The 17,697-nt window shown below is 46.0% G+C and overlaps 1 protein-coding gene across 1 annotated transcript in view; it reads left to right on the forward strand.

Moving 5' to 3' along the window:
• Positions 1 to 210: 210 nt before the first annotated feature.
• TTPA (alpha tocopherol transfer protein) overlaps positions 211 to 17,697 on the forward strand; it is a 65,682-nt gene continuing 48,195 nt past the window's right edge. The window contains exon 1 of the mRNA XM_075353239.1: positions 211 to 441. Within this exon, the coding sequence (XP_075209354.1) occupies positions 238 to 441 (204 nt within the window). The 5' untranslated portion in view covers positions 211 to 237. The remainder of the gene's footprint in view (positions 442 to 17,697) is intronic.

Here is a 17,697-nt window from a genome sequence, read left to right on the forward strand (position 1 = left end):
TATAAGTGTCGGGGAGGGGGTATGCACTGTACTGTGGGACCCTAGCAGCGCCTGGTGTACAGCAATGTGTCCTGATGACCCCCTGTGAACATCCCACTGGTCATTATGCAGTCTCTGTCCCTTTAACAGTCGGCTGCACATGTCCCAGCAGCAGCAGAGGCACAGCCCAGCAGAGCTGCCTCCCTCCAGCAGCAGGAGGAGGAACATTCCCTAAACTTCTCAGGGCTCGGCTGGAACATGTCGGAGGCTCAGGAGGACTATGAGAAAGGGAATCCCAGACTGAACGAGCTGCCCGATCATTGCCCGGTGGTGACAGAGGCCCTCGGGATCATCCGGCAGAGGGCGGAGGCGGAGAGCGGGCACTGGCCCCTGGGGCTCTCCGATCACTTCTTACTCCGGTTTCTCCGAGCCAGAGACTTCTGCATGGAGCAGGCGGTGAGAGTAAGTACTATGGATATGTGTGTACAGTGAGTGCAGCTCCTGACTATACTGCGGCCATGTAAAGTCTCGATCGGTAACATCCCATATGATCATCATCTCCCCGTATTATCTGTCTAGAAGGCAGCAGCACTCCTCCAGATAAAGTGTGCACAATGCATTGTACACTCCAGAAAAAAACATTGCTCTAACCTTTCTCATCACTACTTTTTCTGGTTCCAAAACATTGCATTTGAGTTGGGGCAATAAACTCCCAATCTTCCACGGTGCAGCTCTCAGACCCCATGCACAAACTGCATTTTTTTCTGCATTTTTGGGTGCAGTTTCTGGCACAAAACTGCATGCTTTTCCTTCCTCAGCAAAGTCTATGAGATGTTAGATTTGCTGTTTGCTTGTTGCTTTTTTTATGGTGACCACATGACTGCAATCCTTTTTGTATTTTTCACCTATTGAATTAATTTAAAAAAAAACGCATTATCAAAAACGCATGGAAAACGCACGCGTTTTTGGGCCACCGGGTGCAGTTTTATGGTGAACACAAGACTGCAACGTGCATACCCTTATTATTCCTTCCTTCCTTCCTCTCTCATCTGTTTGCTTATCTATATCCTATTATTGCTGAACTGTCCTTTTTTTTCTTTCTTTCTTTTTTTTTCTTTTCTTCCTTCTTTCTTTCCTTAATTTCTCCTTCATCTTTCTGTTTACTTATCTATATCCTATTATTGGTGAGCTGTTGTTTCTTTCTTATTTTCCTTTTTGTTTCTTTCCTTTTGTTTCTTTTCTTTCTTTTTCTTTCTTTTTCTTTCCGTCCTTTCCATCCTTTCCTTCCTCTTTCTTTCCTTTCTTTCCTCCGTCCTTCTGTCCCCTCTTTCTTTCCTCCGTCCTTCTGTCCCCTCTTTCTTTCCTCCGTCCTTCTGTCCCCTCTTTCTTTCCTCCGTCCTTCTGTCCCCTCTTTCTTTCCTCCGTCCTTCTGTCCCCTCTTTCTTTCCTCCATCCTTCTGTCCCCTCTTTCTTTCCTCCGTCCTTCCGTCCTCTTTCTTTCCTCCGTCCTTCCGTCCTCTCTTTCTTTCCTCCGTCCTTCCGTCCTCTCTTTCTTTCCTCCGCCCTTCCGTCCTCTCTTTCTTTCCTCCGTCCTTCCGTCCTCTCTTTCTTTCCTCCGTCCTTCCGTCCTCTCTTTCTTTCCTTTCTTTCCTCTGTCCTCTCCTTCCTTTCTTTCCTCCGTCCTTCCATCCTCTTTCTTTCCTCTGTTCTTCCGTCCTCTCTTTCTTTTCTTTCTTTTCTTTCCTCTGTTCTTCCGTCCTCTTTCTTTCCTTTCTTTCCTCCGTCCTTCCGTCCTCTTTCTTTCCTTTCTTTCTTCCGTCCTTCCATCCTCTCTTTCTTTCCTTTCTGTCTTCCGTCCTCTTTCTTTCCTTTCTTTCCTCCGTCCTTCTGTCCTCTTTCTTTCCTTTCTTTTCTTTCTTTCCTTCTTCCTCCGTCTTCTCTAATCTTTTTACTTATCTACAATTGTGCTCAAAAATTTACATACCCCGGCAAATTTTTTTGCTTTCTTGCCCTTTTTTTTTCAGAGAATATGAATGAAAACACAAGTTCTTTTTTCCCACTCATGGTTAGTGGCTGGGTGAAGCCATTTACTGTCAAACTACTGTTTTCTTTTTTTAAATCATAATGACAACCAAAAACATCCAAATGACCAAAATCAAAAGTTCACATACACTGGTGATTTTGGCCAGATAACATGCGCAGAACATGACACAAATGGTTTTGAATGGCTAATAAAGGTAACATCCTCACCTGTGACCTGTTTGTAATCAGTGTGTGTGTACATAAAAGCTGAGCGAGTTTCTGGGATCCAGACTGACTCTTGGATCTTTTATCCAGCTACTGATGTCTTTGGATTGTGAGTCATGGGGAAAGCAAAAAAATTGTCTATGGATCTACGGGAAAAGATAGTTAAACTGTATAAAACAGGAAAGGGATACAAAAAAAATTGATAATGCCAGTCAGCAGTGTTCAAACTGTAATTAACAAATGGAAAATCAGGAGCTCAGTAAAATCCAAACCACGATCAGGTAGACCAACAAACATTTCGGCCACAACTGCCAGGAAAATTGTTCGGGATTCAAAGAAAAACCCACAGATAACATCAGCTGAAATACAGGACTCAATGAAAACTAGCGGTGTGGCTGTTTGAAGATTCACAATAAGGGTATGTGCGCACGTTGCTTTTTACCTGCTTTTTACCTGCTTTTTTGCTGCTTTTTCTTCTGCGCTGTTTAATGCCAAAATGGATGTGTTCTTCTATTCAAGCAAAGTCTATGGGAATTTGGGTTTCTTGTTCACACTATGTTGTTCAAAATGCTGCCTTTTTGTGGCAGAACTTTGGTCAAAAACTCAGCTTTTCAAAGAAGCAACATGTCAATTGTTTTTGCCATTTGGGTTTTGCACTGCAAAGCTGAGTTTTTGACCAAAGTTCTGCCACAAAAAGGCAGCATTTTGAACAACATAGTGTGAACAAGAAACCCAAATTCCCATAGACTTTGCTTGAATAGAAGAACACCTCCATTTTGGCATTAAACAGCGCAGAAGAAAAAGCAGCAAAAAAGCAGGTAAAAAGCAGGTAAAAAGCAACGTGCGCACATACCCTTAAGAGGCACTTGAAGAAAAATGGGCTGCATGGTCGAGTCGCCAGAAGGAAACCATTATTGTGTAAATGGCACAAAGTATCTTGGCTACAATAAGCCAAACAGCACAGAGACAAGCCTCCGAATTTCTGTAAAAAGGTAATTTGGAGTGATGAGACCAAAATCAAACGTTTTGGCCACAACTATAAATGTTACATTTGTAGAGGTGTCAACAAGGCCTATGATGAAAGTAACACCATTCCTACTGTCAAGCACGGAGGTGGATTGCTGATGATATGGGGATGTGTGAGCTACAAAGGCACAGGAAACTTAATCAAAGTTGAAGGAAAGATGAATGCAGCACATTATCAGTAAATACTGGAGGCAAATTTGCACTCATCAACCCGGAAACTGCGCAAGGGACATACTTGGACGTTCCAGCGCGACAACGATCCAAAACACAATGCCAAGTCGGCCTGTCATTAGCTGCAACAGAACAAAGTGAAGGTTCTGGAGTGGCCATCTCAGTCTCCTGACCTCAATATCATTAAGCCACTCTAGGGAGAACGTAAGCGCGCAGTTCATGCAAGAAAGCCCAGGAATTTACAGGAACTGGAGGCTTTTTGCCAAGAAGAATGGGCAGCTTTACCATCTGAGAAAATAAAGAGCCTCATCCACAACTACCACAAAACACTTCAAGCTGTTATGGATGTTAGAGGGGGCAATACATGGCATTAAGAACTGGGGTATGTGAACTTTTCATCAGGTTATTTGAATGTGTTTGGTTGTCATTATGATTTAAGAAGAGAAAACACAGTAGTTTGACAATAAATGGCTTCATCCAACCACTAATCATGAGTGGGAATAAAGATTCCTATTGTCTGGAAAAAAGGCCAAGAAAGCAAAAAATCTGCTGGGGTATGTAAACTTTAGAGCACAATTGTATATCCTATTATTGGTGAGTCTTTTCTTTCTTTCTTTCTGTTTACTTATCTATGTACTGTTATTGATGAGCTGTTCTCTCTTTCTTCTTTCCGTTCTCCCCTTCCTTTCCTTTCTTCCTTTCCTCGCTTCCTTTCTACAGGCCATGTCTATGTGAATTTTACATCCACCTGGTACTCAGTGATCCAAAGAAGTTGAAACATTTGTTTCCATATCCTTAGTGTTGTCTGCAGTGATCTTGCTTCCTCCCGTCACTGGTTTCCCTGCAGCGTTCCTCTGGCTTCTCTGACTCTGCAGCCCCATGTCATGGGCGTAACATCTGTAGGAGCCACGGCAGCTGATTTATGGCCAGAGGCAATTGTTCTATTTTGTGGGAAAACAAACTGGTGGGGACTTTCTACTCTACAATTTGGAGCTCCTTTGAGCAGAAGACCTCACATTTGACACTGGGCACTCAGACAAGAAAACACAGAACAGATGTTGCGGTAACTGCACTTTGATAAGATTGTTTTTTCAGGCAATCCCCCTATCATCCCTCCCCAACACCATAACGTTGATTGGGAGGAATTTATATGGATCCATAAATTGGCCCCTGCAGTCAGATGACCCCCTAATCTAAAATTATAGGACTACGAATCCATATACCGACCAGTGTCCTCTTCACGACCACCAATCAGTAAACGTTTACCCAATGGTGGTCATTTAATAGCCGTTTCACACAGGCACACCGCGGTAAGAATAAATACCTCACGGCACATAGGCTGCCATGGTTCTCAGTAGTGCGAATCTCGATTACACAGGACGATGCTGTTGAGAACGATGTGCAGAAATCATTTCAGTCAATAAACGGGCTATCGAGAGCCTGATTACACTGTAAGATCACCCTAAGGCGGGCTTTGCACACTACGATATTGCAGGTGCGATGTCGGTGGGGTCAAATTGAAAGTGACACACATCCGGCATCGCATGCGACATCGTAGTGTGTAAAGCCTAGATGATACAATTAACGAGCGCAAAATCGTCGTAATCGTATCATCTGTGCTGCGTCGGCGTAATCCATAATTACGCTGACGCGACGGTCCGATGTTGTTCCTCGCTCCTGCGGCAGCACACATCGCTGTGTGTGAAGTCGCAGGAGCGAGGAACATCTCCTACCGGCGTCACCGCGGCTTCCGTAGGATATGCGGAACGAAGGAGGGGGGTGGGATGTTTACATCATGCTCATCTCCGCCCCTCCGCCGCTATTGGCCGCCTGCCGTGTGACGTCGCTATGATGCCACACGACCCGCCCCCTTAGGAAGGAGGCGGGTCGCCGGCCAGAGCGACGGTCGCAGGGCAGGTGAGTGCATGTGAAGCTGGCGTAGCGATAATTTTCGCTACGCCAGCTATCACACGATATCGTACCAGCAACGGGGGCGGGGACTATCGCGTGCGACATCGCAGCATCGGCTTGCGATATCGCAACGTGCAAAGCCCGCCTAAGGCTACTTTCACACTTCCAGTTTTTGGCATCAGGCACAATCCGGTGTAAAAACTCATTCAACGGATCAGGCGAAAAAACTGATCAGTTGCATCAGTTTTTCCATCAGTTCCTTAAGTTTTTTGACGGATCCATTGTGCTACTGAGCATGCTCAGTAGCAAAAAACGGAATTCGTCGCTGTAATGCATTGTATGCCGCATTAAGATGGATCCGGCGTCCATAGGTTTTTATTGTAAAACACGCCGGATGGCACTGGATCTGATGCGATGCAGTTTTTTGCCGGGGACAAAAAAACGTTTAATTCTGTGTTCTTTCCGCCAGACAAGCAAATTTTTCCAAATCCAGCAAAAACCGGATAGAACGCAGAGCCATGCGGCACAATCCGGCGCTAATGCAAGTCTATGGGGAAAAAACGGATACGGCTGCAGCAGACGCCAGATCCGTTTTTTCTGCAAAGCGCCGGATTGTGCCTGACGTCGAAAACCGGATGTGTGAAAGCAGCCTAAAAGACTGGTCACGATACTCTTTCAGTGTAAATGCATCTTAATGTTACAGTACATCACAAAAGTGAGTACACCCCTCAATATTTTGTAAATATTTTATTCCACAGTATGTTTACATGGGACAACACTGAAGATATGAAACTTTGATACAATGTAATGTAGTCAGTGTACAGCTTGTATAACAGTGTAACTTTGGTCGCCTCTAAATAACTCAACACACAGCCATTAATGTCTAAACCACTGGCAACAAAATGAGTACACCCCTAAGGAAAAATAGCCAAATTGTGCCTAAAGTGTCAATATTTTGTGTGGCCACCATTATTTTCAGGCACTGCCTTGACTCTCTTGGGCATGGAGTTCACTAGTGCTTCACAGAAGCCACTGGAATCCTCTTCCATTCTCCAAGGTCTTTAATACCCATAGAGCTGGTGGATGTTAGAGACTTTGCGCTCCTCCATCTTCTGTTTGAAGAAGCCCCACAGATGCTCAATAGGGTTTAGGTCTGGAGACATGCTTGGCCAGTCCAGCACCTTTACCCTCAGTTTCTGTAGCAAAGCAGTGGTCATCTTGGAGGTATGTGTGGTGTCATTATCATGTTGGAAAATAAAGGGAGGGGATTATACTCTGCTGCAGTATTGTCACAATACATATTGGCTTTTGTGATTCAGTGAGCTGTACCTCCCCACAGCCGGCAGCACTCATGTAGCCTCAAACCATGACACTTCTACCACCATGCTTGTCTGTAGGCCAGATACACTTGTCTTTGTATGCCTTTCCTCACCTGGTGCGTCCACACACGCTAGACACCATCTGAACCAAATGAGTTTATCTTAATCTCATCGGACCACAGGACATGGTTGCAGTAATCCATGTCCTTAGTTTGCTTTTCTTCAGCAAACTGTTTGCGGGGTTTCTTGTGCATCATCTTTAGAAGAGGCTTCCTTCTGGGACGACAACCATGCAGACCAATTTGATGCAGTGTGCGGCGTATGGTCTGAGCACTGACAAGCTGACCCAACACTCCTAACCCATGCAGCACACCAAATTTACAGTGTTAAACAAGCTGTACACTGACTACTTTACTTTGTGTCAAAGTGTCATTTCTTCAGTGTTGCCCCATGAAAAGAGATAATAAAATATTTACAAAACTGTGACTGGTGTATTCACTGTTGCGATGTACTGTATCTGATGGTATACCCCAAAGTGTTGCAGGACACAAAATACAGTCTATACTGCTGTATTTTCTAGACTGATGAAGCAAATATGTACAGGTCTTGCCAGTCACTCATGTGCCCTGTATTCCACATAGAGCGATACCATATTAATACTTCCTAATGCACCCATTTTTCACATAAGTTTTCTATGATTTTTTTTCAGGGATAGAACATGTACCTGTAATAATCTATGGAACTGTTCAAATTTCTATTTTTTTGGCAGACAATGTACCATATTTTCCAGTTTGTAAGACGGACTTTTTTTTCCCCCAAACTGGGGGAAAAATGGGGGTGCATCTTACAAACCGCATATGGCTTATCGGGACAGCAGGGGTGTCGGGGCATCCGGCGCCTTTAATCAGCCAGCGGACTGCGTGCTGCTTTGAATCGCCCACAATTGATGAGATGGACTTCAAGAAAATGGCTGCTGAAGCGGCGCGTGCGCAAATAGGACTCTGCAACCATATTCTTGAAGTCCATCGCGTCAATCTGTGCACGCACCACCTCCACAGCCATTTTCTTGAAATCCATCTCGTCAATTGTGGGTGATTCAAAGCAGCCCGCAGTCCGCCAGCAGAACAATGGTCCTCACCGCCGTGACACCCCACACGCCCGCAGTATCGCCGACCCTCTGCTGCCGCACACTGACCCTCTTGAGCTGCGACACCCCTTCCTCCGAGCCCGCCGGCAGAGCAATGGCTCCCACCGCCGTGACACGCCTCGAACCTGCATTATCGTCAAATCTCCGCACACTGAACCTCTTGAGCCGCGACACCTTCTCTTCCAAGTCTACCGTATCACTTACCCTGCCTCCCGTCACCTTCCTGAGCCGCTCCACCACCCCCACTCCACCTAATGAATTAGTCATATGAAAAAGTTTGGGCACCCCTATTACTGTTAACTTTTTTTCTTTATAACAATTTGGGTTTTTGCAACAGCTATTTCAGTTTCATATATCTAATAACTGATGGACTGAGTAATATTTCTGGATTGAAATGAGGTTTATTGTACTAACAGAAAATGTGCAATCCGCATTTAAACAACATCTGACCAGTGCAAAAGTATGGGCACCATTATCAATTTCTTGATTTGAACACTCCTAACTACTTTTTACTGACTTACTAAAGCACTAAATTGGTTTTGTAACCTCATTGAGCTTTGAACTTCATAGGCAGGTGTATCCAATCATGAGAAAAGGTATTTAAGGTGGCCACTTGCAAGTTGTTCTCCTATATGAATCTCCTATGAAGAGTGCCATCATGGGCTCTTCAAAACAACTCTCAAATGATCTGAAAACAAAGATTATTCAACATAGTTGTTCAGGGGAAGGATACAAAAAGTTGTCTCAGAGATTTAAACTGTCAGTTTCCACTGTGAGGAACATAGTAAGGAAATGGAAGAACACAGGTACAGTTCATGTTAAGCCCAGAAGTGGCAGGCCAAGAAAAATATCAGAAAGGCAGAGAAGAAGAATGGTGAGAACAGTCAAGGACAATCCACAGACCACCTCCAAAGACCTGCAGCATCATCTTGCTGCAGATGGTGTCACTGTGCATCGGTCAACAATACAGCGCACGTTGCACAAGGAGAAGCTGTATGGCAGAGTGATGCAAAAGAAGCCGTTTCTGCAAGCACGCCACAAACAGAGTCACCTGAGGTATGCAAAAGCACATTTGGACAAGCCAGTTACATTTTGGAAGAAGGTCCTGTGGACTGATGAAACAAAGATTGAGTTGTTTGGTCATACAAAAAGGCGTTCTGCATTAAGGCAAAAAAACACGGCATTCCAAGAAAAGCACTTGGTATCCACAGTAAAATTTGGTGGAGGTTCCATCATGCTTTGGGGCTGTGTGGCCAATGCCGGCACCGGGAATCTTGTTAAAGTTGAGGGTCGCATGGATTCAACTCAGTATCAGCAGATTTTTGACAATAATGTGCAAGAATCAGTGACGAAGTTAAAGTTACGCAAGGGATGGATATTTCAGCAAGACAATGATCCAAAACACCGCTCCAAATCTACTCAGGCATTCATGCAGAGGAACAATTACAATGTTCTGGAATGGCCATCCCAGTCCCCAGACCTGAATATCATTGAAAATCTGTGGGATGATTTGAAGCGTGCTGTCCATGCTCGGCGACCATCAAACTTAACTGAACTGGAATTGTTTTGTAAACAGGAATGGTCAAATATACCTTCATCCAGGATCCAGGAACTCATTAAAAGCTACAGGAAGCGACTAGAGGCTGTTATTTTTGTAAAAGGAGGATCTACAAAATATTAATGTCACTTTTATGTTGAGGTGCCCATACTTTTGCATAGGTCAAATTTTGTTTAAATGCGGATTGCACATTTTCTGTTAGTACAATAAACCTCATTTCAATACAGAAATATTACTCAGTCCATCAGTTATTAGATATATGAAACTGAAATAGCTGTTGCAAAAACCCAAATTGTTATAAAGAAAAAAGGTTAACATTAATAGGGGTGCCCAAACTTTTTCATATGACTGTAATATAAGACCCACTAGGATTATAACACGGACCCTCATTTTAACAGTAAAAAAAAAATTCTTCCTATTTTCCTCCTTCAAATTTGGGGTGCGTCTTATAATCCGGTGTTGTCTTATAAAACGAAAAAAACGGTATCTTCAAAAAAATCTCAGAGTCGTCCATTTTTGATCTGAGTAACAGATTAAAATGAACCAGACAAGTCTATGGATCCGAGAAAAATCTCTAGCTGCACACACCGCCAACCCGTGTGCCGTCCATTTTTATCACTGTAATGGGTTGGATAAGCTCTGTATATATTTTACTTTTTTTACTGATGAAAATGACTGATAAAATACAGATAGTAAAAACTGACCCCCCCAAAACATTAGCTGATTCTCATTTTAATATGAGGAATGCGCTATACTGACATGGATTTTCAGAATAATTACACTAGCCTCATCAAGTCTGAAATATTTTTTCAATATCACATGTTGTCTGTATTGTTGAACCTGGTGGCAGATCCGTACAAGTACAAGGTAAATTATTAGAACCAAGTTCTCTGGTGGTACTCACGGTACATTTTTGTAGATACAGACATGGCGTGGATACCACCTCTGAAGTAATGCCATGGAATGTTTTTGCTTTTCACATTTGTTCAGTATGTAAAGATATAGCTGAAAAACAGATCTATGCAAGCTTTACTTTTAAAAGGAACCAGTCATGTTCGATAGTGTTATTATCTTGCAGATATAGGGTTAATCTGCAGGTTAATGAAGGTGCCCGTCTACTACACTGAAAGTGCGGCATCTAGGAACAAAAATTAACTTAATTCCTCCAAGGAACTGCCGGCTTTCAGTCATACAGGTGTGCCCAGTGGCTTCACTTACAGCTCACTATATTGTGAGCGGCGGCTGTCAGCACACCCCGGCTCTCTGACTGACGGCTCTGTATAGATGCACTACACCGTGAGCTGATAGCCAAAGTGCCGAGGCGTGCTGACAGCTGCCACTTACAGTACAGTGAACTGTAAATGAAGCCACTGGGCACACCTGTATGACTGAAAGCTGGCAGCTATTGGGAGAAAAAAAGTTAATTTTCTCACGTCTCCCGTACTTTCAATATGACAGATGGACAGCTTCCTAAAGCTATTAACCTTTAGATTAACCCTAATAATCCTAACAGACATGACAAAGAATCGTCATGCATGTAGTGCCCCTTTTATAAGGAACCTGTCGCCACCAGTTTGAGAGCAGCTTGAAGTGGTGACAGACTCCCTGATTTCAGTATGTCTTTTTGGGGAATATGCAGTCGTTCTGTTAAACTCACTATTGAGTCATAGTAATGTGGTGCTAGCGCTGCTAAGTAGGAGTCCAATGTATTCATGAGACGCAGAATCTGTCTACCCACCCCATGATGATTGACAGCTTTCTTAGCTTTCTGCCTATGCAGAGTAATATATCAATCAGGGATAAATCAGAAGAGTTGATGAATACATCGGACTACTGCCTCGCTATGCTTGCATCATATTACTATAATTAATCTGTGAGATTATATTCTCCAGTGAAATATACTGCGCTGAACTCAGGGGGTCTGTCACTGTCTCATGCTACCCTGGTGGTGAAAGGTTTTTGTAGGTGCAGAGAGTCAGCAGACGGCATGAGACTAATCTCGTATAGAGGTTGCATCATATGCTGGGCTGTACTGTTATACTGGAAGAAGGATGAAAATCCCAGTAACTCCGAGCACTGAAATACCTAGGCTGACGGTCATCTACAGCAGACATTAGCTGGGAGTGCTGCGGGTCCGACACTCCCACTGATCAGCCATTACAGGCTTTGGCAGTGCTGCACTTTCCACTCCGTTCCCGGTGTAGCAGTGTCCGTTGAGTCCTGCAGATCAGCTTATATTCAAGAAAATAGGAGCTGTTCCGCAGAATCCACCAGTGGCTACATTGAATTGGAGCTGCACAGAGCATCTGCGGCCGGATCCTGTAACAGCTGACCAGTGGTGGTGCTGGGTGTCAGCCCTTCAATACATCAAGTATTGATGACTTATAATGAGGTTAAGTTTTCATTATCATTTGCCTGGTGAACCCCTTTAAAACCACTAACAAATGAAGTGACTAATAATGATTAATAACAATTGCTTTGGTAAAGGGGTGGGATATGTAAGACAATTCATTAAAGGGAATATGTTAACATATTTTTGCTACCTCATCTGAGAGCAGCATAATGTTGGCAAAGAAGCCCTGAATTCAATGATGTATCTCTTAGGCTACTTTCACACATCAGGTTTTTCCCATCAGGCACAATCCGGAAAAAAACGGTTAAAACAGATCCGGTACCGCATCCGTTTTATCCCCATTGATTTGTATTGTCACCGGACTGTGCCTGATGACCTTGCGTTGCATCCGGCTTTTTCCGGATGCGGCTTAATTAATGAATGCGGTGGCCGCATGGAACGTTTCATGCAATGTTTTTTGTCTCATAAAAAAAAAACGCACAGCACCGGGTGTGGCACTGTGCGGCATGGTGCATAATGAAAGTCTATGCACGCCGAATCCGGTGGCATGCATCAAATGCCGGAAGCATATACCGGATTCGGTTTTTACTTCTGAGCATGCCCAGAAGTGATTCTCTGAGAAAATCGGTGCGAGTGGAGTATGATAAAACATCGCATTCCACTCGGACCAATTCTAGCCTGTGTGTCAGCACATATGAGCGATTATTTTCTCAATCCTAATTGGACCGAGAAAACAATCGCAGCATGATGCGACTGTAATGCGAGACTCTTTCTCTCGCACCCATTCAAGTGAATGGGGCGATAGAAAAATTGCACTGCACTCGCGGTACACCGGTGTACCATGCATGCAGAGCGAGAGTCGCAATAGCCGGCTACGGAGGAGAGAGGGAGAGAAATCCCACCTTCCCCTCCTCCGTGCCGGCCCGCCCCTCCGCAGCACTGACCCGCCCCTCCTGAGAGCCGGGCCGCCCCCCGCAGCTGAGGTCCGCTCGCACGGTCGGACCTCAGATGCAGGCACACTAGCATGACACTCGGCTCCTGCTGTGCTGCCAGCGCGAGCCGAGTGTGATGCGAGCATCGCAGTAGTGCCCTGTGTGGCCCCAGCCTCTCTCTGTCACTCACACTCACTGACTCACTCACTGACTCACTCTCTGACTCATTCACTCACTCTTACCCACTCACTGATCACCGGCGCGGTGCTGCACGGCTGTCACACTGCTGGCGGCTTCTCCTGATTTGAAAATTCCGGCCGCCCATTATTCAATCTCGTATTCCCTGCTTTCCCCGCCTACCGGCACCTATGATTTGTTGCAGTCAGACACGCCCCACGCTGAGTGACAGCTGTCTCACTGCAACCAATCACAGCCGCCGATGGGCGGGTCTATATCTTGCAGTAAAATAAATAATTAAAAAAAACGGCGTGCGGTCCCCCCCAATTTTGATACCAGCCAGGGTAAAGCCATACGGCTGAAGGCTGGTATTCTCAGGATGGGGAGCTCCCCGTTATGGGGAGCCCCCCAACCTAACAATATCAGCCAGCAGCTGCCCGGAATTGCCGCATACATTAGATGCGACAGTCCCCGGGACTCTACCCGGCTCATCCCGAATTGCCCTGGTGCGGTGGCAATCGGGGTAATAAGGGGTTAATCATGGCAGGCATCTATGAGACACCCCCAATGATTAACCTGTAAGTGAAAGTAAATAAACACATACACCCAAAAAAATACTTTATTTGGAATAAAGGACAAAAAAACACCCTCTTTCACCATTTTATTAAATTCCCCAAATACCCCTCCAGGTCCGACGTAATTCACGAGGTCCCGCGACGATTTCAGCTCTGCTACATGAAGCTGACAGGAGCGGCCGTGGAACACCGCCGCTCTCTTATCAGCTCCACGCAGCAACTGAGGGAGTTGCGCTGTCAGCGGGGACATCACTAAGGTAGTGTCGAGTTGTGCGGTGAGGATGATGCATGCGGGAGTGCCGGGGTGTGTGCGGTGATGATGCGTGCGGGAGTGCCAGGGTGTGTGCGGTGATGATGCGTGCGGGAGTGCTGGGGTGTGCGGGGATGGTGCGTGCGGGAGTGCCGGGGTGTGTGTGGTGATGGTGCGTGCGGGAGTGCCGGGATGTGTGCGGTGATGATGCGTGCGGGGATGATGCGTGCGGGAGTGCCGGGGTGTGTGCGGGGATGATGCGTGCGGGAGTGCCGGGGTGTGTGGTGATGATGCATGTGGGAGTGTCGGGGTGTGTGCGGGGATGATGCGTGCGGGAGTGTCTGGGTGTGTGTGCGGGGATGATGCGTGCGGGAGTGCCGGGGTGTGTGCGGGGAGGATGCGTGCGGGAGTGTCGGGGTGTGTGCGGTGATGATGCGTGCGGGAGTGCCGGGGTGTGTGCGGTGATGATGCGTGCGGCAGTGTCGGGGTGTGTGCGGGTATGATGCGTGCGGGAGTGTCGAGGTGTGTGCGGGGATGATGCGTGCAGGAGTGTCGGGGTGTGTGCGGGGATGATGCGTGCGGGAGTGTCGGGGTGTGTGCGGGGATGATGCGTGCGGGAGTGCCGGGGTGTGTGCGGGGATGATGCGTGCGGGAGTGCCGGGGTGTGTGCGGTGATGATGCATGCGGGAGTGCTGGGGTGTGTGCGGTGATGATGCATGTGGGAGTGCTGGGTGTGTGCAGGAATGGTGCGTGCGGGAGTGCCGGGATGTGTGCGGTGATGGTGTGTGCGGGAGTGCCGGGGTGTGTGCGGGGATAGTCCGTGCGGGAGTGCCGGGATGGTGCGTGCGGGAGTGCCGGGATGTGTGTGGGGATGACGGGGTCTCTCCCTCTCTCTCAGCTTTAAAAAAAACCCAAAAAAACGGATCCATCGCATCAGTTTTTACACACTCTGACATGGATCCGTTGCATCAGGCACAAACCGGATTGTGCCTGATTGCAAAAAACTGATGTGTGAAATAGTGACTGCAGCCGTTCTGACACTGTGAAAGATCTGAGATTTTGCATGTTGCAGTGCTGGAAGAGCTGCCCCCGCCCACATCGGGCTTTCAGTGTACATTTCCATAGACAGAACCTGCAAATCACAGAGGGGTGCGGAGTCGGACTACAACTCATGGCACTGCTGAGACACACTAATGCTAAAGATAATAGGCTTAAGCTAACATTGCAGGTAAACATAAAAAACCTGTGAGATAACAGATACAGGGCTGAAGTCTCTGTTTTAACATTTGCAGCATGCTGTCTTCAGATTACATTGCAGAAATCTGCTGACAGAGTCCATTTAACAGTTAATTTCTTGAGGTTGAATCAGGAAATAGGACTGGGGAAGAAAGCACAATAGGGTCTTACCAGGCAGAACAGACTAGTGAAAGTAGAAAACTCACCTAAAGGGGTAGTGATAGTCACAATTCCTGTAATCGCGTTGTACACAGGCAAACAGCTGCCGCCCCGAGCAGAATCAATAAAATCAGGAGAAGGAACAAATAAAATCAGGAGAAAGCTGGTTCCTTCTCCTGATTTTATAAATTACTTGAGGTTGGAAATAGGCAAAATGGGCAAGTAGAAGCAACTGAGCAACTTTGATGAGGAGCAAATAATGATTGCTAGATGCTGGCTCAGAGTATCTCCAGAATGGCAAGTCTTGTGTAATGTTCAAGATATGAAGTGGTCCAAGGATGGACATTCAGTAACTTGTTAAACGATCATGGATGACCGAGAGCCATTGATGCCTTTGGGGAGCAAGGGCTAATCAGTCCATCTTGTGCTGTCAGAGTGCCATTAATGACCCCTGTATACTGCCAAAAACGAGTATATGAGAATCAGAAGTGGACGATGAAGCAATGTAAGTAGGTGGCCTGGTCTGACGATCTTGTGAATGGCACGTGTGCATCACTTACCTGGCAAAGAGTTTGGATGTCCTGGGCAATGTTCTGCTAGACAACCATGGGTCTTGAAATTCAAGTGGATACTACTGAAAGACATATTAACAAGCATTGTTCTAGGTCAAGTACACTCCTTGGTAGGGGTATTGCTTGAAGTTTTAAATTGAATTTAAATTGCGGTAATGCGTGTGTTAGAGCATTGTGTGTGTACGTGCGTGCGTGTGGCAGAGCATTGCGGGCGTGCATGTGGCAGAGTATTGTGTGCGTGCATGTGGCAGAATATTGCTGGTGGGCATGCATGCGGCAGAGCTTTGCTGGACCAAGGCGTGCAGAGCGCTATGTTGGGAGCACTATGTAGCTGTCCTTGGTGACACTTTAGACATTTGTGGTCACCAACAAAATGGCTCCGTACTGTGTCCCTACACTTCATCTTCCCTTATCCTTTTGGAAACAACCAGATTGGGAGGGGGAGCTGTGACATCACACACAGGAGAGCAGATTCCACCCACTTTTACTGCAATGTAATGTATGTAATGTAATGTGAGCTAGTTCTATAGTAGGATTTCTGTAGGATTTCAGCAGCTGCTCCCCCTAGTGTTTAAAAGTGAAAAATATCAAACTTTTAAATTTTTTTGTTTATATTTTGCTCAATTAAAAACAAATAATAGTTAATTAAAACATTAATACTTTAAATTTTTTACAGTTATTGAAAATTTTTTTTTTTGGCCGACACCTTCCCTTTAAGGAACACGACAAAGAGTTCAGGCTGTGGACTTGGCCTCTAATTTAACCAAATCTTAACAAGTTTACACCATGGAGGCTGCACCTCATAGTTTATAAGACTTAAGGCCCAGTCACACACAACGACTTCCCAGCGATCCCGAAAACGATGCGACCTGATAGGGATCGCAGGTAAGTCGCTGGGAGGTCGCAGGTGAGATGTCACACAGTCAGATCTTACCAGCGATGCAGGAACAATACAGGTTGCAGTAGAGACCTGTATAACGATCTCAGCAGTCACTGTGACCCTGTCACACAGTGTCAAACACAGCGATGTGTCCTGCCCAGCAGGACATCGCCTTTGAAGAAAATGGCCTGGACCATTCTGCAACGACTGGAGATCTCACAGCAGTGGCCTGATCGCTGGTAAGTGTCACACATAACGAGATCGCTAACGGGATCGCTACTGCGTCACCAAACGGTGACTCAGCTGCGATCTCGCTAGCGATCTCGTTATGTGTGACAGTCCCTTTAAAGATTCTGGTGTATGTGATGAGCTTGTATATGATCAACAGAGAATATAATGAAAAATACCATTAAACATTAGGACAATGTCTAGGGTGGGTAAAAGATGCTTAAAATTTGGTTTATATTGGGGAAATCACCATTGGTGGATGATCTGTGCTGCCAAATGGTCCTGAGCCAGTAATGAGGACCAGCTTCCATACATAAAGTAGCATGGCAATACGTTCTTCACAGTGTATACATTACCCAAGAGACAAGGACTTGCTGTACATTGAAAGCTAGAGATGCGATATACAGAAAGCTGTGAACAACTGTTGAGCAATGGGAGACTATATCTAGTAGAAACCGGTGACAACACTACGTTTTGATGGGCCATTATATGAGATCATCCACAAAGTTTGTGTATTATGGATTATTGATTGTACTTGTGTGACGCCCTTGGACTATCAGGTCGTCACAGGGTACTGCACGCTCTGTTACCTTAGTGCAGTATTCAAATCCCTCATGGTTCTGGGTCCCCATCTTGCGGTGCTGCCTCCAACAGCAAATCAAATCCTATGAACACCCTGCACCACACCCACCAGAAACACCATTGGGCGGCTTGAGCGGAATAGGATCGCCCACCTAGGGGTTAGGAAGGGAGTGTTCGTGAAGTAAAGAGAAGTGAAGGAGTTGGGAGGTGGAGGAAGCAGGGAGCGGTGCCTCCCGAAAGTAGCTGTCTAGGTTGCTGGCGGTGTCTGGGCCTAGAGGAGTCGGACCCCCGGTCGCAGGGGATTGAGACGAGGTGCCCAGGACCTTCAAGAGGACAGTCAGCAGCCTGGTCCTATCTCCGGTCCGGGACCAAATGCACGGCGCGGTACACGGACC

The sequence above is a fragment of the Anomaloglossus baeobatrachus genome, chromosome 6 (genome assembly GCF_048569485.1).
Source record: "Anomaloglossus baeobatrachus isolate aAnoBae1 chromosome 6, aAnoBae1.hap1, whole genome shotgun sequence".
Classification (NCBI taxonomy): Eukaryota; Metazoa; Chordata; class Amphibia; order Anura; family Aromobatidae; genus Anomaloglossus; species Anomaloglossus baeobatrachus.